Source organism: Cnephaeus nilssonii (assembly GCF_951640355.1).
Source record: "Cnephaeus nilssonii genome assembly, chromosome: 7".
NCBI classification, from domain to species: Eukaryota; Metazoa; Chordata; class Mammalia; order Chiroptera; family Vespertilionidae; genus Cnephaeus; species Cnephaeus nilssonii.
In genome coordinates this window covers 86,313,155-86,339,602 of record NC_137078.1, presented here as the reverse complement: position 1 = coordinate 86,339,602, position 26,448 = coordinate 86,313,155, and the positions used below count along the sequence as shown (strand labels likewise).

The 26,448-nt window shown below is 44.8% G+C and overlaps 2 protein-coding genes across 3 annotated transcripts in view; one reads left to right on the top strand and one right to left on the bottom strand.

Annotated features, from left to right (window-relative positions):
- Positions 1–6,660, top strand: part of THEMIS2 (thymocyte selection associated family member 2) — a 14,881-nt gene extending 8,221 nt beyond the window's left edge. The window contains exons 4-6 of one of the 2 annotated variants that reach the window (XM_079776507.1): positions 1,758–2,806; positions 4,906–5,062; positions 5,554–6,660. In XM_079776507.1, coding sequence (XP_079632633.1) covers positions 1,758–2,806; positions 4,906–5,062; positions 5,554–5,609 — 1,262 coding nt within the window. In that variant the 3' untranslated portion in view covers positions 5,610–6,660. The other variant, XM_079776506.1, reaches the window with a different exon arrangement.
- Positions 6,661–26,448, bottom strand: RPA2 (replication protein A2). Its single transcript, XM_079776508.1, has 9 exons — positions 26,316–26,448; positions 25,950–26,056; positions 20,862–20,963; positions 20,654–20,767; positions 16,791–16,865; positions 15,576–15,692; positions 12,540–12,647; positions 12,263–12,357; positions 6,661–10,715 (listed from the first exon to the last, which is right to left on the bottom strand). Exons 1-9 carry the CDS (start codon positions 26,323–26,325, stop codon positions 10,631–10,633), a joined length of 813 nt encoding a protein of 270 aa, XP_079632634.1. The 5' UTR covers positions 26,326–26,448; the 3' UTR covers positions 6,661–10,630.

The following is a 26,448-nucleotide window of genomic DNA, read 5'->3' as shown; positions in this document are numbered from 1 at the left end:
TGACCCACTCTTATCAGGAAAGGGTGGGGCCCTCCCCAAATCCACATTCCTGCATGCCAGCCAGGGGGAAACACGCAGGCAGACTTTTCTAGGGATAGCAGCCTCCGGCGTGCTCTTTCTGCTCACCTGCAAACAGGCACCTAGCTCTAGAGGCCTGAACAGATGCAGGAGGCAGTTTGTCACGGTTGCGAGGTGTGGGGCAAGGAATCCACGCGTGGCTCTGTGCCTGCCACCCATCTGACTAACTTGAGCACCAGCCTTGCCATGAGGTGGAGCTCAAATAACACAATGTGAGTAGCTGTTGATGACCACTGCCTAGATTCATGATTTCATTAGAAATTGCAATGGTGATATTTTAATCCCGTCATTCCGTCTTCATGGGAAACTGCACGAAGAGAAAACTCCCCTCATCTCCTCTTTGGTTCCAGTTTGCAGGAACTACAGGACATTGTGTTTGTATATGCAGGGGTCCCGGGACCATTCACCTCCTCAGGCTCCAAGTGGCCAGGTTCTACCTTCGTTTCACCAACCCTGCCACCAGCCTGCACTGAGACTAAGAAATCCTTTTTTTACTAGTTTGTAAAAGAACGAGTTGGCTCCTCAACATCCTTCAATGGGTGATTCAGTTTTTTCTTCTTTATCACTCTGAACTCAGGGACGAAATGTTTTCAGTGTTTCAATCCACTGAAATGGTTAATCTTATGGGAAGCTCAGTGAGCGCAGCTTGGCCAGGGGGAGCCATGGAAGCTGTTTCACATCGGCCCCTAAATCCTTCTGACAAGCCTTAGTGGTCTGGAATAGATTGTCTTCTTTCCCGTAAAAGATATTTCAGGCTCGTCTTGAGCATTTCCTCCTCAGGAACTGAAGTTAGCTCTTTCCCAGGGAGCCCTGGGCAATAAGAGACCACATCTCGGCAGGCCAGGGATTTTAATGGTGGGGTGGGAGGGCTTGGCAGGCTGTGCTGGATAATGAGGCAGCTCAGGTAACCCATTATCAGCTCATATAGCACAAAGCAAAAATCCCAAAAATGTGACTGAGGGAAGTCATCACCACCCCCTCTGAGCCTCAGTGTTCTCATCTGCAAAATGGGAGGCTATGCCGGCTCCATCTTCTATGTGGGATAGATCAGACAACACAGTGGGTGGGCCAGTTTGCCTGATAATCACAGTCACCCTTTGAGTTTATGTTCTCCAGGTACTAATCCAGGGAGGAGACAAGTTGCCCAAGGTCATTTAGTCAGTGTTTTTCTTGATTTGGTTTTATCTCTTTATTTAAATCCAGAAAGGACTTGGAAAGGCAGCTTATAAAATTACATTAAAAATTCAATTAATAAAAAAAATTCAATTAAAATTTTAAAAGTGGTTGAACTGATTGGATATTTTGTATTAAGGAATTATCAAATAATCATTATTATTTCAGTGTGGTAATGGCATTGTGGTTATGCTTTAAAATTTTCAAACCATCCCTTCTTTTAGGGGCTGAAATAGTCAAAGATTGTTCTGATTCAAAATAATTCAGTGGAGGGGAACAGATAGAGGGGAGCAGAAACTAAAGATGAGCTTTGAGTTCAGTGTTGAAGCTGGGTACATGAGGGGGTCACTATACTAGTCTCTCTACTTCCATAAATGTTTAATAATTTCTAAAATAACTTAAAGAACAGGAAAGAGGTCAGCTGGCCCAGATCTCTGCTGGGGGTGGAGGGTGCACCGCTGAGGTGGGTGTGGCCATGCCACTGAGCTGACCTTTCTCCTCCACAGTGCGCAGGACCATCGTCAGCATCCCTTCTACTCTGGAGGTCGACGTGGAGGATGTCACCGCCTCCTCTGAACACATCCACTTCATCCAACCGCTGCTGCTGAGTGAGGTCCTGGCGCGGGGAGGCCCCTTCCCCCTGACCACAGAGATCCTGGAAGTTCCAGACGGCCCCCCCATCTTCCTCAGCCCTTGGGTGAACTCCTTGCGGAAAGGCCAGCGGCTCTGCATCTATGGCCCGGCTTCGCCACCCTGGCGGGTCCTAGCCTCATCCAAGGGCCGAAAGATGCCTCGATACTTCCTGGTCTCTGGGGCCTACCAGGGTAAACTGCGGCGACGGCCCAGAGAGTTCTCCACGGCCTACGACATCCTGAGCGCTCTCCAGCCAGGCCAGCCTCTCCGGGTGGTGGCCATGCAGGACTGCGAGGGGGATGAGATGGAGATCCCTGGGTTCACCTCGCTGACTATGGGAGACAGGTTGGAGGTGGTGGGGTCTGGTCAGGCCCACGAGGCTCAGGGCAGGGGCATAGACATTTTGGTGTGTCGTCGGCTCAGTGACCAGGCTGAGGAGGAAGAGTGTGAAGAGGAGGCAGAGGACCAAGAACAGGTTGTGCTGCCCCTGTACTTCTCCTGCGGCTTCGTGGAGGAGATGAGTGATGGCCGGCGCTACAGCCTGGCAGATCTGACTGCCCAGTTCCCACTGCCCTGTGAGGTCAAGGTGGTGACCAAGGACACCAGCCACCCTGCTGACCCTCTGACCTTCTTCCCGGGGCTGCGGCTGGAGGAGAAGATCATGGAACCCTTCTTGGTGGTCAGCCTGGACTCTGAGCCTGGAATGTCCTTTGAGATTCCTCCCCGGTGGCTGGACCTGACTATTGTGGAGGCCGAGGAGCAGCCAGGCCGGCCAGCCGGGTCTCTCCCCGTGGCCACCGTGGAGGAGCTGACGGACGTCTTCTATTACCACCTGCGGAAGTTGCCTGCCTTTGAGAGCCAGCCCCCACCCAGGCCCCCGAAGCGCCAGGGCCTCAGTGGGCAGAAGAAACAGCGCAGCCAGGTACCAGCACCACCAAAGTGGGCGGGGTGGGTTCACCTGTTAGGGTCACTGCAAGTCCAGCCATTCTCTGTCTAGCATCCCATTTCTCTTACAACTAGCACTTGCAGTTTATAAACTTGCACACTTTGCACCTGTTATTCTTACTCCATCCTCACAATCCTGACGTTGGCGTGGTTACCATGTTTATGGTTGAGAAAGTGACTCACAGACCCTGAGGTTCACCCCAAGCCAGTTAACAAACAGGAGGCCTGAACTGGAGCGTAAGCATACTGACTGCAAGGTCACTGTGCTTTGCCTCTTTGCTGCCCTTGAAGTCACTCTAGTTCAAGATTTGATTTTCACTTAAACTGTTTCAGCAGCCTCTTCGACCCTTTCCACTGCTGTCAGAATTGCCTTCCTACTCCTTCCCTGGTCACCAATGGGTTTTGGCCGTATTTTCTGAAACCTCCAGTGGCTCCCCATTGCCAGGGGGTAATACAGGCCCCGTAACATAGCATCAGGGTCCCTTCTAAGCTGACCTCAGTCTCACTTTCCCAGGCCCACCTTCCCCCACCCACTCTGAAGTCCACACTCCAGCCACAGAGGCTCCAGACGCTCCCTCACTATGCCAGGACTCCGGCCTCAGCACTTGACACACACCAACCCTTTAGCCAGGCATCTTCTTTCTTTCAGGCTCACAGGCAAGGCTCAGCTCAGATTTCCTCCTGGCCACTGAGTCCTCCCTCTTGTGTATTCACCCTGCATGTTGGATGTAGCTTGGGAGTCGGGACACACACACACACACACGTAGTTTTCAGTTAGATATACCCGAGTCTCTCTGGCTAGAATGAGAGTTCTGTGGGTGCAGGGACCTCACCCACTCCAAAGTGGGCAGAGAAATGCCAGGGAGTGCTGAACTGAATGAAACGGAATCTCAATAAGGGGGACAGAACCAGTTACTGAGACAGAAAGACTGTTGTAGTCCCAGTTTACTCACTTTGTGGCCTGGACTCCGAGCATCCGTTTCCTCATCAGTGAACCTGAGAGAACATCACTCACTGTTCCATTAGCTGCTACCTGCAGGGTGCTTGCTCTATGGCAGGCACCCATGCATTGCTCCACCTGGCTCTCATGTTGTACCTCTGAGGTGGCCACTGACATCCTTTGTACTGAGGAGAAAATAAGAGTGCTGGGAGGTAATTTACCTGAGATCACCTGGCTAGCAAGAGGTGAGGGGGGTTTAAAATGGGGTCTGACCACCGGGCTTGAACAGCTAACTACCATGCTCTGCTCGTAGTTTGCACTGTGTGGGTAGAAAGTTCAAAAAAATGGATGCTGGGTCTCAGTCCAGAAAGAGGTCAGTCGGCGTTGGTGGTATAGTGGTGAGCATAGCTGCCTTCCAGAAAGAGGTCATATCTCAAGAGGGGCCGTTGTTGACCTGTCCCAGCCTTGGTTCCCGATGGAAGTGACTTTGGGCCCAGTTCCTGCTTGTCGTCCTTGATCCAGCAGCTTTTCCTCTCTGGGTCTTAGTATTCTTTTTGCTCATCAGGGAGCTATACATGTTCTCCAAAGCACAGTGTGGTGGAAAGAGCACCAGCTTTAGGTGACAGACATGGTCTGGGCCCGAGTGTTGGTCCAGCTAGGGTCCCCGTGTGAGGTCTGACATGGCATTCTCTCCCTGAGCCCATTTCCTCAAGTGTAAATTGGGGACTGAACCAACTACTCAGAGGGTCACCTGAGGGTTAAATGAGCAGATATGCATATAGTATCAGGCACAAGGGAGTTCAATAAGGTCCTCTTCCTTCTGGGACTCCTCAGCCCTGGCACTCCGTTCTGAGGCTTTGTGACTCTTCCCCCTTCAGCAACAGGTGACCAAACTCCCATGTGGATACTGCCTCCAGCCTCTCATCGTATCACCTCTCACCCTGGCCCCTTTCTCCCCTGCTGAAGAATACTTCATGTGCTTATAGCAAAATCCCCGGGGTCCTGAGAAGCCCTACCCTGAAAAGGAGGTAGAGAAGGGAACAGAGGAAGTGATGTTTGAAGGAAATTACATTTCATGGATTCTGCTGCTCTATTTCTTGGGACCCTGCTGACTTCTGCTTTTTTCTCCCACTTAGTCTTCTCAAGCCCCAGCAGAGCAGCGGCCCGTCCTGTTGCCCAAACTCAAGATGAAAACCCTGCCAGCAGTCACAGAGGGCATATCCAATACCTACAGCAAGATTTCTGCCAACAAGAAGGGCCTGAAGCCCACCAAGTCCCACCTTCTGGGTCCAGGTAAGCCCTGTCAGCCCCTATTCACCCTTGTCCTCCCTTCTACCTTTCCTACTCTGACCCTCTGAGGCTGCTGGCCAAACATTCAGCAAGGCCCTGCCAATAGGTCCCAGCTGGATGGTCAAGCCTATATGGGGGGTGGCGGGGGGGAGAAGAGGGAGGGGGGAGGCTTAGGCTGAAGGATCCCCACTGTCCCTCTCCCAGCCTTGGTTCCTGATGGAAGTGACTTTGGGCCCAGTTCCTGCTTGTTGTCTGCACAGAGCCCTGGCAAGGAAAATGAGTTCCTCTCTCAACACACTCCCTCCATCTCCAAGGCATATAGGGGGGATGTCTGCAGTGTTCAGTCAGAAGAATTTATAGTTTCCAGGCTAGCAAGAACCTTAGAGCACTCAGACCAGCCCTTCCCTGCCCGGCGAGGAAGTGTGCCCTAAAGTGGTAAAGAGGGGAAGGAGCCTGCTAAGGACAGAGCCTCACTGACCTGGACTCCTTTGCAGATAACGACGACCACGATTACGAAGAGGTAGTTGAGCACTTCCGGAAAACCCTCTAGATGCCGGGGGAACCACGCTTCCTGACTGCTGCTTCTTAGGGAGTCCAGCGTCCCAGCCAATGCTACAAGCCGTTAGAAGACCTTGGGCAGTCTCCCGGAAACCAAACCGTGGACAGGGAATGGCTTTGTGGGACCGATCAGAAACGGGATGGACACAGTCCCAGCTTCCCTCGGGTTCTAGGTCTCTGCCAGAGGGCTGGCTTGTTTGGGCCTCGCCCCTACACTTGATGTCCTGACTCAGTGTTGGTGTCCAGAAGAGCCAGCTCGTTTCCACTCCATCCTGTGTCCCCTATACCAGCTGCCTCACTGGTCGGTAAGAAAGGAATCAAAACTACCACCTTCAGTGATGGCAGCACCGTGACTCCTGCCTCTTGGTAAAGGGGGACTCAATCCTGATCACACTGAACTGAGCCCTTTATGTTTGCCACCCCCTTGGCCCCCTTCCTGCTCCCCTCTTCCTCCCTCTCCCCTGCCAAGGCTCTCAGCTCCTGGGATACCAGGACTGTCTTCCTCCTCTCTGCAGCGCCTAGCACATGACAGCTGTAGGTGATTACCCAAGATGATTTCACTCAAGACCATAAAATAAAAAGGACACCTGAGCTCCTGGGAAAATGACAAGACATCACTTATTCTGTGTGCCAGATCCTTTACAAACCTATTTAAATCCTCAAGTTTCTGAGGGAGATAATAGCCTGATTTTCAAGATCAGGAAACAAGCTTGAGTGATCAAGTGTTTCAGGAGGCAGACTGGTCACGAACCTGGGTTAGGATGCCAGCTCACCATCTATCCGCTATGACTATGAGCAAGTTATTTTAACCTAAGATTTACTTTCTTCACATCCTACCTAATAAAATGGTAATATGTAAATTACCATCACTCCGCTACGCCCATGATTGGGCCAGCGGGAGGCACAGGGGGCGGGACTCGGGGTGGCCGATTGGGCCGGCAGGACGCTGAGCTCATGTCGCCATCAGCGTCTGCGCCATGGCTGTGCTGCGGCACAGAAGGGGCCTCTGGGGCAGCGAGCTCACGTCCCGCCGCGGACCATCAAAAGCGGGGGAGCTGGGTGCCTGTCTGCTCCGGCACCAGCGGACAGGCACCCAGCTCCCCCGCGATCAAAAGCGAAAGTGTGTAGGGGACCCTACACGTGCATGATTCAATCATGCACTGGGCCTCTAGTGTAAAATAAAACTAAGTTACCTACCTCACAGGACTGTTTTAAGAATCAAATCAGTTAACTTTTGTAAAGCATTTAACACGGTGCTTGAGACATAATAAACACTTGATAAACATGTATCATTATTACTGACCAATACAAACCTATATTCTTTCCACATGTCCACACTGTCTCCTAGCCATGGAATCATCTGATTAACTCAGCTTCCAAGGTCACTGTAGGCCTGTTCAGTAGGGAAGACCAGAAGCCTCATCTCCTGAAGTGGTGGGACTTTGGTTTCCTGGAACTAACCAGCATGGTCAGCAGAGGACAGGAGGCAGACAAGGTGATCTGAGTCTCCAGCTGAGGTGAGGGCCAAATTTCCAGTTCTTGGATTCTAGGAACTACACCTGAGTTTGTCATCCTTTTGCTTGCTCTCACCCCTCTGGGCTGTCTGGACCTACTGCCCTTCCCAGGCCTTCTGGCCTTCCCACCACTGCATGGATTTTTCCAGGTGAAGTAGCTAGCACCCCATCCTCATCTCCCCCCACCCGGTTCTCATGCCCTCCTCCAGAGAGATAATCTAAACTGCAGAGGAGGACCCTGAGGAAGAGTATTCTGGACAAGCAATAAGCAACAAAGTGAGACAGAAAAGTTCCTCCCGGGCACAGAGCCCCTAGGAGCCAAGCCACATGCAAAACACCAATAGTTTTCACTTCGCATTTAAGCTTGGCAACAAATTTAGCACAATCACAAAAAAAGGTGTGTGTGTGGGGGGGGGGGGGGGGGGGGGGAGAACGGACGGAGAAGTGGGCTACCAGTTCCTACAAAAGGGGATTTCTGAGTGGCCAAATGAGAAATGAAAAAATTTCACAATGGGGAAAGCCAGGCTTAAAAGGAAAACATGTTTGAAAATCACAACTGTGCATGTCTGATCAGAGCAATGAAGGTCAGCAGAGAATGGACCAAAGCGACACCCCCCTCAGGGTGCTTTGGCTTCTTTACCTCTGGAATAAGCCACTGGGCAGTGGGGAGGCGTTCTCATGGGGACAGCAATTCCCTGAGCAGTGGTCTCCAAAGTGAGCACCCATGCCCCGAGTACACAAGGTGATACACTGGGATACCGAAGTTATTAGTACACCCCTTCATATTTTTAATGTCCTTTTTTATATTTGTGAATGTTTTGTAACATATAACTAATATAGTAGCAGATGTAAATAATTGCTAAATAAATGGATATAAGCTGGGGATATATGCTTACAAATATTTATCAATGAATTCTGAATTTCAACTGCATTTTTTAAAACCAATTCACATCAGACACTAATTCTTATTGGCATTTCTTTCTTTTACTTTTTAAATCATCACCGAGGATATTTTTTCCATTGATTTCTAGAGAGAGTAGAGAGAGGGAAGAGGGGGAGGGGAGAGAGAAAGAGAAACATCGACATGAAAGAGACATCAATTGGTTGCCTCCCGCAAGCACCTCTACCAGGGTTGGGGAACCTGCAACCGAGGCTCGTGCCCTTGACCGGAAATCAAAACCAAGATCCTTCGGTCTGCAGGCTGATGCTCTAACTACTGAGCAAACTGGACAGGACCTATTGCCCTTTCTTTAGTTAAGCCCAGTAAAATACTATTTCTCAAGGAACCTAATTTCCTACCTGTATACCTAGAGAGAGACTATGGAGAGCAGGCTAGACTCATTGCTTGGCTATGACACTGGTAATTTCTAAGAACCTGGGTCACACAGGAACCTGGTTCATGCTGTCTCATGTGCTAGCAGAACACTATGCACATCCCAGGTGCCCACATACACCTGAAGTGCAGATGCCTCCTGCTGAAGCAGAAGCCTGACGAAGGCTGGGGTTTCATTCTGCTAAGGAATGGGCTGCCTGTGGTTAGGCCTCCGTAGTGCTCAGAAACCACACAATTCCTGTGAGGCCGTGTAAGTGCCAAGATGGTAGGGAGTTCAGTGCCACTGAGCAGCTACTCTGTGCTATTGGGAATGCTGAACCAGCAAGTCCTGTGATGCCAATCTCCTTATTTTGCTTTGAATTCCTAGTGCCTGATCAATAAACACTTGCTGAATTAATGGGTAAGTAGTTTGTGTGTGTTTTTTTAAAAAATATATTTTTATTGATTTCAGAGAGAGAAAAAGAGGGGGAGAGAGAGAGAGAGAAACATCAACAATGAAAGACAATCATTGACTGGCTGCCTCCTGCACGGCCCCTATTGGGGATCGAGCCTGCAATCCGGGCATGTACCCTTGACCAGAATCGAACCCAGGACCTTTCAGTCGCAGGCTGACGCTCTATCCACTGAGTCAAACCGGCTAGGGCTGAGTAAATAGTTTCTAATTGTTGAATCCTCATATTCAAAATCAAAAGAGACAAATAGACTTCCACTCAGAACCAGGGCTATGCCTTGCCCATTTGAGGACACAAGCGTGATAACTAGAAAGAGAAGTCCACAACCCATAAAAGTACCCTATCATGCATTCTGAATTCAAATGTATGATTTTTTTAAACCTATTTTTAGCTCACTGTCCTTTATAGGAAACAATCAAGAAACAAATAGACATACTGGTGACTGACTTTTAAACATCTGTCTGCTCCCAAGATAGGAACTACTCTGCATGTATACAAAATAACAGCCAGATTGCTATTCACTGTTATAAACCAGGGTGGTGGAGCTTTCTCCACACAGCTGCTAGATCTCATTTAGAAACACAGTTAAAGCAATTATAGAACTTTTATTTGCAAATTACACCGCATTAACTTACTCAGAATTAGCTCTTTCATTCAAGAAGTAGCTTACGGTCTGGAATTGTCAGAAACATCTTGGAACTAGTTTCTTCTCCCACAAGAAAAGGAGCTAATTAAGTTGGCCAAAAAATAGCCAAGGCCTCTTAGAATTTCATCTTGAGGTGACATGACATGGTAGGTATTTTATCAGTCACATGATCATATACTGCTAGAGTCAAGATTAAGGTTTGCTTTAGAACCCTCATTAATGGCAATGCTAGATGCTTTACAAACTTTATTTCATTCAATCTTCATCACAAACCTATAAGGAAATAAACATTCTTGTCTTTTCATAAATGGAGGCTGATGTACCCTGCTCAAGATCTTAACTAAAAAGCAGGAGAGCCACGATGTCAAATCCAAGTTGAGTATGCTATACTGTCTCAGATAAGGTAGTAATTATACTAACTTAAAAAGAAAAATAAGAATGTCTTCACAAGTTACTACAATAATATAACTATTTTATTAAACATATGGATGTACTTATTTTGTACAAAACACGGTGACATTTCTTTCTCTCCTCTGCCACACGAGGCCACGACTCTAGAACTTCGTATTTATCAAAACACTTGGCAGCAGCCATGACAAGTTGAAGAAAAGTGCAATTCTGAAAGTAACACCACATAACCAAAATGGGGAACAAAACCAGGCAGAAGTTAGCAGGTTTCTTGGCTAGCTCTCTGCTGACAGACCCTAATTGTACTCAACAGGTAATATTTTAGGAATAGAGACTCCTGAGTATTAAGTAATACTGCCCAACTCTATTGGCAGCATCCCTCTTCCACTTCCATCTATCCAGATGGTATTATAACTACCTAATTTGTAACTTCTTTTAAGAAATTCCACTTTGGCTCACACCCTTAGGAGTTGCCCATCTCACTTTGAATTTCAAAATAACGGAAGAGCAGTAAGTTTCAAAATGATGTCAATTGAGACATTTTATGGATGAAACCTACTTTCTAGAAGTCAACTGTTGAAAAACATTTGCACAGCTGGACACAATAGACTGAGAAAATAGGTCCAGCTGGAAAATACGTTGCGTACCAATTAGGTCCAATTATTCTGCATCTGTGGATTTAAAATGATCATCATCCACAGTGGAATAGATGTGTCCCTCGTTGCTTAGAAAATCCACAGCTTGCCTAAAAAGAAAGGGAGGGAAAAAGGCTCATTTTCATTCTTTATAAAAAAATTTTATATTAAAACTTTTTTTTCCAGCTGTGACTCCAGACAGGATCCAAAGAGGAGTTTTACCATCTCTTCTCTGGGTTTTATGGAGACTTAGTTTACCCTTCTGTGTTAGCCTCTTAAGGCACTGTGTCAACCTTAAAAGGGCTCAGTAAAGGGCGAAGAAAGGGAACCGCCTTTCTGACATTGCCAAATATGTCAACTTCACTACCTCCCCACTTTCTATCTTGGCTAAGAATTCACATCCATTTGCTCACAGAAAGCTCTTGCAGGGAAAGGTGCCAGTAAAATTACAAAACTGAGGTCATCTATGGGGGGAATGGCTACTGGGAGAGGGCTGCCTTGGATATCTCTCTCAAACTATATAAAGGCAAGAAAATAGAGCCTCACTTAAATACCAGTAGAAGCAAATCAAAACAATGATCTAAAGTTGTAGTCCAGCTTGCACATAAAATCTCCTAGCATAAAGAGCTGTTTTTAAAAGTTGTCCTCCCCACCCACCCCCTGAACCTCTAGCCTGCCCTCTGGGAAGTAATGTTGCAGGAAGTAAAGGGAAGGTCTTTCCAGAAATGGTTGAGAGACCTTCAAATCTTCACAGCCTTCAGGGCCAGAGTCAATAACATATTTAGTAACAGGAACAATTTATAGAACAGATACAATGTGACAGCCATTCTATACCTCATCATCATAGTTACTGAGACTGAAACTATTATCCTCATTTTATAGGACAGGAAATGAAATTAGACCTGAGCATTTTTCTATCTAGGCCTAGCATATTGATTTATGGTAACAACAATCCAAGTATCATAATACCCAATTTGTTTGATTAGTTCACTGGAATCAGGTAGCTGCTTGTCTAACATTGTATCAGGACGAGGCTGTGGAAAGGACTGTCTAATGGCTTCAGGTCCAGACAGCCTGATGCACACATCTCCACAGTGGGATGGTAATGCAAATGGTACTGTACATCTAAAGACCAGAAGCTACGGACCTCACACTCCTCCAGATTTAATCAAGAGGTATAAGGTCAATTTTTGCTTAAAATTATATCCCACATAATGAATGGGATTCAGTATTTGTTGAATAAACAAACAAATGAGTGATGTGATGGGCAACAACATTTTTGCAAGTTTTTTTCTATTTTTCCATGACTGAACAACTTCCTTTCTGTCAACAGATACTTTTGTGTGTGTGTGTGCTTTTAAATATATTTTTAATTAATATCAGAAAGGAAGGGAGATAGAAACATCAATGATGAGAGAGAATCATTGACTGGCTGCCTCCTGCACACCCCCAACAGGGGATGGAGCTTGCACCCAGGCATGTGCCGATTGGAATCGAATCAGGACCTCCTGGTTCATAGGTCGATGCTCAACCACTGAGCCATGCCCGCGGAGCAACAGATAGTTTTTTTAAAACCCACTTCTCATTACCAAGAAACTCTGATGAGGTGAAATGGGTATAATGCTGGAGTCCTAGCTCATAGAAACCAAATACTCACTTGATTGAGGCTATAGGCATGTGTTGAAGCTGGTTCTTGAGATCGTGAAAGTTCAATCCTTCAGGTCTTGGGCAAGCCTTAATCAAATTCAGCACCTGAACATTCAAATCAGAAAGATTTTAGCAACTACTTTGAATCAGCTCCCCTCTTAAACCTAAGTGTCTTTATAAGAAGGAAACAAGTTGGGTATTTAGACAGCCTCAGAATCATTAAGGAAGTAACAACATTTAAGACGGTCTGTGCTTTGCATTTCTGGAGCCATTCAAGTAGAGTTTACCTGGTTTTGGGCCACAGTGAGGCCATTTGTCGGTATGAGGCTATTCCCACCAAAGCTCCCTGCTTCACCCATTCCTGGATTGCTGATAGGTGCTCTCCCTGCTGATGGCTGAATTAAGAAATAAATTCACAACATTAGAAAATTCATCAATTTAAACACAGTCCTTGCTATTTTAAAGAGCTTGTTAATAAGCAGCTTACAAAAAACAATTTAGGCAAAGTTTTCCCAATAACAAGTGATTTTTAAAAATTTTTAAATATATTTTTATTGATTTCAGAGAGGAAGGGAGAGGGTGAGAGAGATAGAAACATCAATGATGAGAGAGAATCATCCATTGGCTGCCTCCTGCATGCCCCCTACTGGGGATCGAGCCCACAACCCACGCATGTGCCCTGGACTGGAATTGAACTCAGGACACTTCACTCTACAGGCCAACACTCTATCCACTGAGGCAAACTGGCTAGGGCCCAATAACAAGTATTTATATTGGAAGGGAAAGCTATTACCTGATGAATATTTCTTTTTTTAAAAATATATTTTATTGTTTTTTTACAGAGAGGAAGGGAGAGGGATAGAGATTAGAAACATCGATCAGCTGCCTCCTGCACACTCCCTACTGGGGATGTGCCTGCAACCAAGGTATATGCCCTTGACCAGAATGGAACCTGTGACCCTTAAGTCCGCAGGCCGACACTCTATCCACTGAGCCAAACTGGTTAGGGCATGATGAATATTTCAAAAGAGGGTAAAGCACATCATATCAAACCCGGCTCCTTCTATTCTTTGTAATATGAGGGGAACAAGAGGAAAATGAGCACTGAGAAGAAAATTACTCAGGTTTGCTATAATGATATCCTTGGTGTTCAAGTAGGTGTTATATGGAAAGAAAAGGAGAATAGTTTCCATCAACCTCTCTTTTACACCAAAAAAAAAAAAGACTATAAAGTTTTCATTCCCTTCTTCTTAGTCACTCCTCAAGCCCCCACTATTTGGATTCTCCCCAAAGCACCTCTGAAACTTTTCTCACCAAAGACTTTTCAACCAACATACCCAAAAATCTCTTTCAGACCTCATAACACTTGACCTCGGAAGGAGAAACTGCTTAGCACAATCCTCTTGCAATGTACCCCTCCCTAAGCTACTTCTTCTTTTCTTTAAATCTCTTTTTTTAGTGTCTCCCTGGGCTTCTCTCCCCACCCCCTCCCGGGCTTCTTGATACCCCCGTCTTCTGATTCTCCTCTTACCTCTCAAACTACACCTTCTCAATATCATTTATTAGCTCTTCTTCTACCTGTCTCCCAAAAGGCTGATAGTTTCCCCAGGATTTCATTCCAGACCTCCTCCTAGGCACAAATCCTTAGTCCCAGTCATCTATTGGACACCTACACCTAGCTATCTCACACTTCAAAATAAAATGTATTACTTTCCTCCTCAAACCTGCTTATTACTCTGCTATATTCCATCTCAATTAGTAAACTCAAACCTAACCAGACAGACCTCAGTCATCCATTTGCTCCCCTTCCACAACCTGTCACCACAGCCTTTTAATACCATCTTCAGTGTGGCTCAACACACCTGGTCTCCTGATTGTTATCTCAGCTGCTAGTCTCTCCTACTCCAATCAACCCTCCTCATTGCTACCAAGTAACTTCTGGTCATGTTGCTTCTCTGCCTAAAAGCTTCCAGGTGGCTCCCCCTGCCTGTGAAAACAATATAAAACTCCTAGACACTCAAGACCTACCACAAGTAGATGTCAAAATCTGTATTTCTCTTGATCACTCCTTTTCAGCACACTCTACCCCCCAACCGCACTTGGACTTCTTGCCATCCAAAAACACGCCTTTGTCCGGAACACGTCGTTTCCTGTCTGGAATGCTCCTCCCCTCGTCTGCCTGGTAAACACTTTGTTGACATTCCCAAAGCCAAGTTACGTCATGGTCTTCCTTCTTGGCTCTCATGGCCCAGTCTTTCTCACAGCAGCCTTCATTCACACTTCCCCCATCAGTCCCTTCATATTTGCACAGTGCCTGGGGGACGGTGCGTGCTCAATCAATGTTTAACCTATTGAACTGAAGAAGTAAGGATGACCAATCAAATGTTAACCCATAACAGGATACAGGAGCACTGTGGAAGCTCACCAGGAGAAATCCCATCCAGTTAGGAGATTTACTCATTCAACAAATGTTCACTAGATGAACATTTGAGGTAAACAAAACAAATCAAAAAAAGAACCAAGAGTCAGTTGTGGTCCTTTGTTTTCAAGCTAGATACCTTCACATTGCCTGCTGGTGAAATAGAAGTCTTACGTTTTATGATCAAGTAATGCTGGACTGAATGCTATTTCCTACCTGGTTACCTCTGCTGAAATGACCTCATGTGCTGCTTCAAGTGGCCCCATCTCATGCATATTTTTATTTTTACTGATTTCAGAGGGATAGAAGCATCGACGAGAGAATCATTGATCAGCTGCATTCTGCACGCCCCCTAGTGGGGATCGAGCCTGCAACCTGGACAAGTGCCCTGTGAACTCATTATTGTGAGCGCATTATGAAATGATTCCAGTAGGGGGCATGCAGGAGGCAGCAGATCAATGATTCTCTCTCATCACTGTTTCTATTTCTCTCCCTCTCTGAAATCAATAAAAAAAATATATGTATAAAAAAAATTTAACCACTGCTGTTACCATTCCTCTAAACTACTACTGTTGCTATTCTTGGTGTCTCATAGTCTATTATCCATACAGCAGCCTCAGTGAGCTTTTAAAAAGATCAATTAGGCCTGGCCAGTGTGGTTCAGTGGTTGAGCGTCAACCTATGAACCAGGAGGTCACAGCTGGATTCCCGGTTAAGGCACAAGCCAGGTTGCAGCTCAATCCCCAGTAGGGGGCATGCAGGGTGTAGCTGATCAATGATTCTCTCTCATCATTGATGTTGTTTCTATCTCTCTCACCCTCTGTCTTCCTCTCTGAAATCAATACAGATATATTAATGACAAAGAAAAAAGAAAAAAAAAGAAACTACAAGTGAAGCTGCTCACCTGGCTGTTAGCTTTGGTCAGCATCATGTGTGCATTCACTACTTCCAGAATATGTGCGGTGAACTCATTCATATCCTCCAGGGGCATGATCTTAAAGGCCACCAGGCTTTTTTTGTTCTATTAAAGTAAGAGAATAAAGGATAAGCACATTCAAGTCAATTTCAGGTCAAAACATTATGGCTCTTTTCTTGGTTGTATTTTGCTAATATGGAAAAAATGTGTTATATATTTAAAAATTTTTACTCAAGATTAATCTAAATATAGTCAATAAAATATATCCTAGCTAATAAAAGAGAAATATGCAAATTGACCGTCACTCCAACACACAAGATGGCCACCCCCATGTGGCCACAAGATGGCCGGCAGGGGAGGGCAGTTGGGGAGGTGGGGGACTCCAGGCCTGCAGGGGAGGGTAGTTAGGGGTGACCAGGTCAGCAGGGGAGGGCTTTTAGGGGCAATCAGGCCGGTAGGGGAGCAGTTAGGCGTCGATCAGGCTGGCAGGGGAGTGGTTAGGGGTTGATCAGGCTGGCAGGCAGAAGTGGTTAGGGGCAATCAGGCAGGCAAGCAAGCAGTTGGGAGCCAACAGTCCTGGATTGTGAGAGGGATGTCCGACTGCCCGTTTAGGCCCGGGATCGGGCCTAAACGGGCAGTCGGACATCCCTCAAGGGGTCCCAGATTGGAGAGGGTGCAGGCTGGGCTGAGGGACACGCCCTCCATGCACGAATTTCGTGCAGTGGGCCTCTAGTACATATATATATTAAAAAAAAACTAAACTAGCTCAGAGATGTTCAATGACTTCCCAAGGTTACATACCAAGCTGAGCCTAGGATCCTGATTCTAAATCCAGTGCCCACCCATCTAGGCCTAATGGATGCCATAGATGGCAATTGCAGGCAGAGATCCTGTTCTTTTTCTACCATTCTGTTAGTTTTATATTAAGGTAAAAATCCATTATTTCCTTTTGAAGAAGAGAATAATAAAACAACTTCAATATAACTCTCATTAAACACGAAGACTTAGTTAAGTTTTAAGAATCCTAAATGCAGGCATGAATCTAGAAATTGTTAGCATGCAAATACATTTAAAAATTTATTTTTATTTTGAAGGGGCATCAAACCTGCAACCTTGGCATATCATGACATCACTCTAACCAACTAATCTACCCAGCCAGGGCCCAGGCAAATACATTTTAACAGTCATTTTTTCTGACTTTACCTGAAAAGATCTCAGATGGCCAGCCACTTTCACATACGTTTCTGGAGGAACCACAGTGTTTTCACCACTGGCATCCTAACAGATAAAATACAAACACATTACTAAGGTTTTAGTGATATTGGTAAAAGCTTCTTTAAAATCTCTAAATTATGTACAGAAACAAAAAGTTATAAAGCTACAGGATCCTAATATGTCCCTAACTAATTTAACCTATCTATTAGAATTAACTGTTTTGTAAAAACAGGAATTAGAATAAACATCTCTAAAGGTAATTTCCAGTTCCAAAGTTCTGTTATGTACACCATAAAAGAGCAAACAAAGATGGTACTCTCATTCAATGCTTTTAGGCACACAACTTTCTGGTGGATAGTGGACATACTTATTGGCATAGTGTTTCTACTTTTAGGAATTAAATGAAATAATTAAGAACATGCATAGATTTAGCTTTAGGAATATTCATAATAGCATAGATTACAATATTGAAAAATTTAAAACAGCCTAAATATCCAACAACAGGCACACATTCATACAATGTAGAATTCTATTAACTGGGAAGACCAGTTGTGGCACCCAGTAAAAAGCTGATTTCCCCAAGTGGGGGAAAATATACACTAAAATGTGAACAATGGTTAACTGGGATAAGTGGGGTTTTCTAGAATATGTACACATTATTTATTTATAAGAAAAAACTATAAGCTGATTCATAAAGATTTTTCTGATTATAAAATACATGACTATAAAAAACTAGAAAATTGCCTGGGGCCATGTAGTGCAGTGGTTGAGCATCGACCTATGAACCAGGAAGTCATAGTTTGATTCAGGTCAGGGCACAAGCCCAGGTTGCAGGCTCCATCCCCAGTGTGGGGCGTGCAGAAGGCAGCCAATCAATGATTCTCTTTCATCATTCCCCACCTCCTCTCTCATCATTGATGTATTTATCTCTCTCTCCTTCTCCTTTCCTCTCTGAAATCAATAATATATTTTAAAAAACAAACAAACAAAAAACCGAACATAAAAATCAAGCCCTAGCTGGTTTGGCTCAGTGGATAGAGTGTTGGCCTGTGGACTGAAGGGTCCTGGGTTCGAGACCAAGTCTCCTATCTACCAGTCAAGGGCACATGCCTGGGTTGTAGGCTTGATCCCCAGAAGGGGGTGTGCAGGAGGCAGCCGATCAATGATTCTCTCTCATCACTGATGTTTCTCTCTCTCTTCCTTCCTCTCTGAAATCAATAAAAAAAATTAAAAAAGGCCTCTGCCCAATTAAAAAATAAAAACATGTATTTTCTTTCAGTCTATTTTCTCCATACACGTTTTTCTTTGCAAAAATGGGGTCATACTATGCATACTATCATATAGCGTGCTATTTTCCTCTCAACAATTTATGGTAAACACTTTTTTTGTGACAATACATACATTTCTACATCATTTGGAATATTTTATAAATATACCATGGTTTAATTAAAAATACCCTATTGTTAGCATTTTGAGATTGCTTTTAACTTTTCATTATTATAAATAATATGATCAACATCCTTACAACTGCACATGTATTTAATTATTTCCTTAATGTAAACCTTTAGCAGAGGAGTATGAGGTCAACATTTTTATGAAGGATGATTTTGATCATTAGCTGATTTTTAAATAATATTTATCTTTATTGATTTCAGAGAGGGAGAGGAAGAGAGATAGAAATATCAATGATGAGAAAGAATCATTGATTGGCTGTCTCCTGCATGCCCCGCTACTGAGGACTGCACCCGCAACCCAGGCATATGTCCTTTCCTTGACCAGAATCGAACCTGGGACCCTTCAGGCTGCAGGCTGACACTCTTATCCACAGCCAAACCGGCTAGGGCAGTGGTCGGCAAACTCATTAGTCAACAGAGCCAAATATCAACAGTACAACGATTGAAATTTCTTTTGAGAGCCTAATTTTTTAAACTTAAACTTCTTCTAACGCCACTTCTTCAAAATAGACTCACCCAGGCCGTGGTATTTTGTGGAAGAGCCACACTCAAGGGGATAAAGAGCCGCATGTGGCTCATGAGCCGCAGTTTGCCGACCACGGGGCTAGGGCAATCCCATCATCAGCTGATTTTTAAAAATATATATATTTTATTGATTTTTTACAGAGAGAAAGGGAGAGGGATAGAGAGTTAGAAACATCGATGAGAGAGAAACATCGATCAGCTGCCTCCTGCACACTCCTTACTGGGTATGTGCCCACAACCAAGGTACATGCCCTTGACCGGAATAGAATCTGGGACCCTTGAGACCCCAGGCCGATGCTCTATCCACAGAGCCAAACCGGTTAGGGCTTATCAGCTGATTTTTGAGAAAGGTTGTATCAGTTTATACACGAGTGGCCAGATTATTATGATCTCTGAACGCATAATAATCTGGCCACTCAGTGTATATGCTATATAATAAAAGGCTAATATGCAAATTGTCCCCTCGACCAGGAGTTCGACCAGCAGGCAGGCCAGCCAACCGCCCATGTCCCCTCCCCCTGGCCAGGCTGGCTGGACCCCACCCATGCATGAATTCATGCACCTGCGTTCAGAGATCATAATAATCTGGCCACTCAGTGTATTTATACCATCGGAGTAGGATGGTACTCACTTCCCCAAACAAACAGTGACAAATCATTAACTAATTAAGTGCTTACTAAGTATCAGAGACACTGTGCTAACTACTGCTCTCATCAAGTGGGCAATGCCAATCTTTTTTTTTCTTTGCCAATTTAGTATGTTAAAAATGATATCCTAATGTCTATTAAACTTGATTATTGTTGTTGCAATTTATATTTCATCTGTAATAAATTATGTGTATCTTCTTAGCCCACTTCTCTAAAATGCAATTGGTTTTTTCTTTGTAAGAGCTTTTATTAAATAAAAAATTTGATGTTTATAATATGTGCAAAAATTTTTCCCATTTATTTAAATAATATTTACTCAGGGCCCACTATGTAACTGGCATTGTTCTAGGTGCTGGGGATACAATGCCAACATAAAAATCCTTGTTCTTTAATGCCTCCTGTTTCTTGCCTTTTTAACTTGTTTATAGTATTTTGGAAAGTTTAGAAGGTTTTAAACTTTTACGATATAAAATATATTAACCTTTTATTTTAAGAATTTTGCCTTTGATGTCTTATGTATTACTAATGTCCCAAGTGCACGGATTTGTGTACATTAAAAGGAAATTAATTAGAAGAAATACTTTAATATCGCTATTCGCATCCTGCTAATGAAAAGAAAATAGGATTCTACCGAGTCTCCTATCTACCTACTTCAGGACTTCTATGAGGATCAAATGAGATGAGGCATGGGAAAACGCTTCACAGACATCTGGTTAAACTGTAAAATGTTTGTACCTGGCTATAAAGCAAGTTGGGTTCCTGGCCTGAAGAAACTCCCAGGAGGCTAGTGGCTAGAGAGAGGAAGCCAGGTGTTGCTACGTGATATCATTACTCGGCGCCCACAGCAACCGTTTCTGGGTGGGGCTGGGCTGTGGGTCACATTTTGCACCAGGGGGTCTTGGCAGCGTTGGCTGCGATTTGGTGGGGTGTTGCTCTGGGGTGGTGGTGGGGCCTGTGTCTCACTTGGGGGAAGCCAAGTGTTGGTTTGTTGGTGCCAGGTCCATGGTGCTGTTTATTTTTAAATGGTCAGTGCACGTCATGGCAGCTCCTGCGTTGAGCGTCTGCCCCCTCGTGGTCAGTATACATCATAGCTACTGGTCGGATAGATGGACATTTAGCCTTTTATATATATAGATTTTTATAATAAGAACCTTCAAAAAGACTAAAGAAATCCAACATCTCCAAAGTCCCAAAGTAACCCCATCCTGATTTAAAAACCACTTACATCTGTGTCAACCCACTGGCGAACATCCATGGGTGCAGCTGTCATGTCATCTATTTTGTAAACAATGTTGGTTGGAGCCTTCTCTGCATGTCTGATTATCCCCACAATAGTGACCTAGATCAGAAGAAAAAAAAGTTTGGGTTTCTTTGAAACAAAAGCAACATTTATGTATTTTAAAAAGAAATAATTTTTATTTCATTATTCATACCTGTGATATCTCAACACTTCCAATTCTGAATACTTCATCAACCAGAGTGGCAGACAGCAACTGAGATATGGTACAGGGTACAATATGCTGGGCTCGGGCTCTCTGAAAGAAAGAGCATGTACAAAGTCAATTGAAATAACTACTCATTTAATACCTCCTACATGTGTCAAGCACTTTGCATATATTATAACACTAGAGGCCCAGGGCACGAAATTTGTGCACTCTGGGGGGGGGGGGGGGGCCCCCTCAGCCCGGCCTGTGCCCTCTCACAGTCCGGGAGCCCTTGGGGGATGTCCAACTGCCTTGGAGGCGGGAGAGGCTCCTGCCACTGCCGTTGCGCTCACCTGGCTAAGCAGCGCTCCACCTGTGGGAGTGCACTGATCACCAGGGGGCAGCTCCTACATTGAGTGTCTGCCCCCTGGTGGTCAGTACACATCATAGCGACCGGTTGTTCCACCTTTTGGTCAATTTGCATATTAGCCTTTTATTATATAGGAGGATTGGATAAAACAAGCCTTATTATCTGTGCTTCAGATGAAAACCAAGGTCATATAGCTAACAAATGCCACACTTTAGAATTCAAACCCAGGTTTGTTTGACTCCAAAGCTCCTGAAGAATGGGTAAGTTTATGTTGCACTAGAGATTCACCAAAACGAGTGAACCAGAGTGGGGACAGCATAAGGAATGACCGGCTTCCTGAACAAACTTTTAAGAGGAAACTCCAGCTTTAGGCTGAGGGCTAGCTGGAGCTAGCTGTTCATCACCGGTAAGATGAGATGATATTTAGAAAGGGTTTGAGAAATGGCCAGTGGAGATAGAACTTCGGACTTGCTCTAAATCTCTCACTCTCTTTTTTAAAATCCTCAACCGAGGATATTTTTCCTATTGATTTTTAGAGAGAATGATAGGGAGAAAGGGATAGAAAGAGAGCGAAACATTGATGTGAGAGAGACACATTGAGTGGTTGCCTCCTGCTAATACCCTGACTGGGGGCAGGGAACGAAGCCAAAACCGAGGTACATGCCATCCTTGACTGGTAATCGAACCTGTGACCCTTTGGTCCATGGGCTGACACGTTAACCAGTTAACCAAACCGGCCAGAGCTTGCTTTAAATCTCTTAATAAAAATATAACAAAAAGTTTGAGATATGACTTCCTTTAGGACAGATGTTCTGACAATCGGATAGAAGTCCTGGGGAAAATTGGATAAGAGCTTGGCTACTAGACATCCTGAAGGGAAGGGACAGGATGTGATGGGCAGAAGAGTGCCTAGTAAGAACATTCAAATCACATCCTGAAGCAGTCTAACAATAGTATAAACTTATTTTGACTACAACTGGCCAGGGATTGTCTGGGTCACATAAAGATGAGTATAGTTTGCCCTTAACACACTACAAACCCAGGGGAGATAAAAATGCAAATAACAAACTTGACCTTGATACACTACCAAATAAGATGCACTAGTGGGATATCAAAAAAATTATTGATGATTTCAAGAGGGAGCATTTAAGGCTAAACCCTAAGACCCAAATATTTTTGTTGTTGTTAATTCTCATCCAAGGATATTTTTCCATTGATTTTTAGGGAGAGTGGAGAAGAGAGGGAAAGACAGAAACATCGATGTGAGAGAAACACATCGACTGGTTGCCTCCTGCCCGTGCCCCGAGCCGGGGAGGAGCCTGCAACCAAGGTACATGCCCTTGACCAGAATCCAACCCAGGACCCTTTGGTCTGCAGGCTGATGCTCTATCCACTGAGCCAAACCGCCTAGGGCTAAAGCACAACCATTTTGATAGTGAAAAAATAGTTGATGAGGAATGAGCATTACAGGCTGAGGACAAATATGCACTTCCACAGGATCATAGAGGGAATATACAAAACAAAAAAAGCATAGTGGGTTAAAGATTAGAGTTCTTCCTGTCAGAAATCAACAGGGAGTAACCTGATGACTGTTCTACATGCAAGACCAAACATAGTAGACTTTAGCAGTTGCAGCTTTACCCCGAAGGTCCATGACACTAGCAACATTTCACTTTGCTGAAGCATAATTTTGAATGGTATTAGCAAGCTGGAAGAAAATAAGCCCAGCCAACCACAAGAACATATACCACAAAAAGCAGCATTTGAGGGATAAGAGTTTGGCTCTACCACTCAGGAGCAGTGTGCTTTTGGTCACATTTCTCAACTCATCTGTACCTCAGTAACCTCATCTATAAAACTAGGAATGATAAAATTATGAAAATTAAATATATGGTTGAAGTACCTACAATACTATCTGGTACATGTAGGCATACTCAATAAATGTCAGCAATTATTGTGTCAGCTATTGTTCCTCACTCTTTATATTTGAAATAGTTTTTAATAAGGATGTGAAGGAATCGACTATATTTTTAAAGTTTACGGTATTTTATAGGTGAAGTTATATGCTATATTAGTATTTATAGATTTAAAATTTGCTGAGGTCCCAGATTTAGTTCTCAAACTCTCACAACTGAGAGTTTTATTTTATCTGCAGCATAAAAAAATTAAAAATTACTATAGTAACAGCAGCAAGAACATGGGCTTTGAAGCCAGACAGGACTATAGACCTGTGTTGGAATCCCAGCTCCAGGCCCTGGACACACCACTACTGCCGGACAGATCATTGTCTCACTAATAGAAAGATGTGGACAGGAAACCGGGAAGGCTGGTCAACAACCTTAATTGCTCTGAAAGGTCAGAGCTAATCACTCACTGTTTAGTTGAAACATTGTTAGCTGAAGCAGCCTCCACCTGTTTGTCTTATGTAAATTTCTGTTATTGGAATTTCCTGCCTAAAGGCTATGGGTGTATCCCACAGTCTTAATAAAAAGGGATAGCAAGGCCAGAGCGGGGTGTAGTCCTCTCTTGGGCTCCCGCCTGGCCCCCTATATTCCAAAATTAATACTTTTCTAAGTCTCTTTCATTTGTGTGCGGCCTTCTCCAGAACCCGAACCCTGAACCACGCAGGACGTGAAAGGGGTTCCCACACACTACCTCTTCTGTAAAGTGAGAACATTTGAAACCTATAATGTATACAGATGTGACAATACCGATGTCTACATAGGTATTCAATAAATACAGTTACTCCTCAGGTAAAAAAGTTATGTATGGGTAATTATTAAGGTGTTAGAAATGCCTTCAAATTCATCTCAAATCAGTTGTAGCCTGCTTTTTAATGAGCACCTATTATGTGCCAGAACTGATTGCAAAAAGTGCCTGATTTGTTCCAAAAAGATTCAGAGTGCACCAGGCACAAGCATGTCCAATTTTGAAAATATAACTTTCTAGCTGACTATGAACCACAGGATATTCTTAAGTACTGAATGAAACCACCATTTTTATCGATAAAACATTGGAAATTTCACATGGTTCAATAAAATATAATGGGTTTACAGTCAATAGGAAACATTTAAATCTAATTTACTGTGGAAAAGGCACTGGATTTGAAACACAAAAAGACCTAGGTTTCAGTCTTCAGCTTATAACCATCATCATTCTCTGAAAAGCTGTCTCAAAACACAGCTCAATTTTTATCCTGAGATAAAAATTCTAACAACTGGAATGAAGAAAAAATAGTTAAACTTAGGGAGAAAAGATGAGAACCAATTATCTAGCTTCTGTTTTCACCTTCAAAGTCTCACAGAAGAAAACAATTAGAGAACTGGGGTCCTCTCTGGTCTTTCCCGGTAAAAAAAACTACCACAAAGAGAAGCTGTTTACCAGATTTTGGATTTGCTAGGATCGTGTGTGTTCTGTCTGGTTCCAGTTACTTACTGTGTCAGCTTAGGGAGTCCCTTAAGCTCCCCGAGACTCTGCTGTACAAGGGAGTAAGCAACAAATACCTTATAGAATTATATGAAGTAAGTTATATGAAAAGTATAAAGCAACGTCCAAATGTATGAGAATTATCGATGCATTCATTCTTCCCCACCAACACCCACCCCAAAACTAACGGTCTAGGTAAAAGCTTACCATCCTGAACGCAACACAAAGAATCTAACACTGAATCTTACCACCACATCCGAACGGCACCTCGAGAGAGGCCACATTAACCTGTATTTAAAGGGGGAAACCCACAGCAGTGGTTAAACGCAAACTCTTTTTCCGCAAGAGGACCTAACAAGCACATGGACAGCTTTTTACCGATCCCCTCCTTTTCTTTTTTTAATGTATTTTATTGATTTTCTACAGAGAGGAAGGGATAGAGATAGAGTTAGAAACATGGATCAGCTGCCTCCTGCACACCCCTACTGGGGATGTGCCCGCAACCAACGTACATGCCCTTGACCGGAATCGAACCTGCGACCTTTCAGTCCACAGGCCGACGCTCTATCCACTGAGCCAAACCGGTTTCGGCATCCGATCCCCTCCTCACACGTTAGCTCATCTATCCGTTCCCCGTGGGATGAGAAGGGCTGTACCATGGTCAGATGGAGAAACAGCAGGGGCCACGGACACGCGGGTGTGAGCGGCTTCCCTCCCTCACTGCCGGTGAAAGGCCGTTGGTTCGGGGCGCTGTGCATTCTGGCTCCACGCTCCCGTCTTTCCGATAGCACGCGGGGCCACTGATAGCCAGTGGCTGTGGGGCAGGCATTGCATATATATCCTAACATTGTCCGACAACAACCTTGTAAGGCACGTGCTATGAAGACGGTGAAGACTGTTGGAGGACACTACACTCTGCCAGTAGCCAACAGACCCACTTGACTGCAAAGACCACGCTCTTTCCACCGCATCCTATCACCTCGCTCTGTTTAACTTAAAAAGGACTCGGAATACGGAAAGAACGTAAAATAGGCTAATAATACGACTTCGGTTTTCCCACAAGGCACAGGCCACGTCAGTACATTTCAAAATAAAGCCAAGGAAACAGTGGGTGCGACGTTTGGGGCGATTCCTTTTTTCCAAACGGACAGCACTTAACCAGAAGGGTCGGTAAGGTAATCATTGATAGTTATCAAATCAGTTCATGTTTGACACCCTTCCTTCGCGCAGACATGTTCTCACATGGATGAGTTACGAGCTTCAGGACAGGTCACATAAACCGAAATACTCCTCCAACGTACCGATTTCCTCTCAGCCTGAGAAGGTGTCGGCGATCCAAAGCCCCCAGGGGACTGGGTGTAGCCACCGGCTCCCCCAAAGGTGGAGCCGCCATAGCTCTCAAATCCACCTGGTTTTAAATAACAGCCGTGTTAGCGCCTGAGCTGCTTTCCCCAGCTTCTGAAAGACCCACAGGTGCCCTCCCCGCTTCGCTCCCCCACCCGAACCCTCCCAGCTGGTCCCTAACCTTCCCTACCACCTGTCGCGGCCCCCAATCGCCCCAGCTCCGGCTCCCGCCCCTCCCCGCTCCCGCCATCCCACGCCTCTCCGATCCCCGCCCTCCTGGCGAAATTCTTGCTATTCTCATCCTCCGCCACATTGGTCATTACTATTCCACATCTTGGTCTCGATTCCCTCAGGAAAGTAGTCCAGAAGGCTCCGGTCCACTGGGTTCGCCTGACGCCTCAGAACCTTGTTGCGGTCGCAGCACTATACTTTTCGCTGGCGCCACAAACTCCTTCC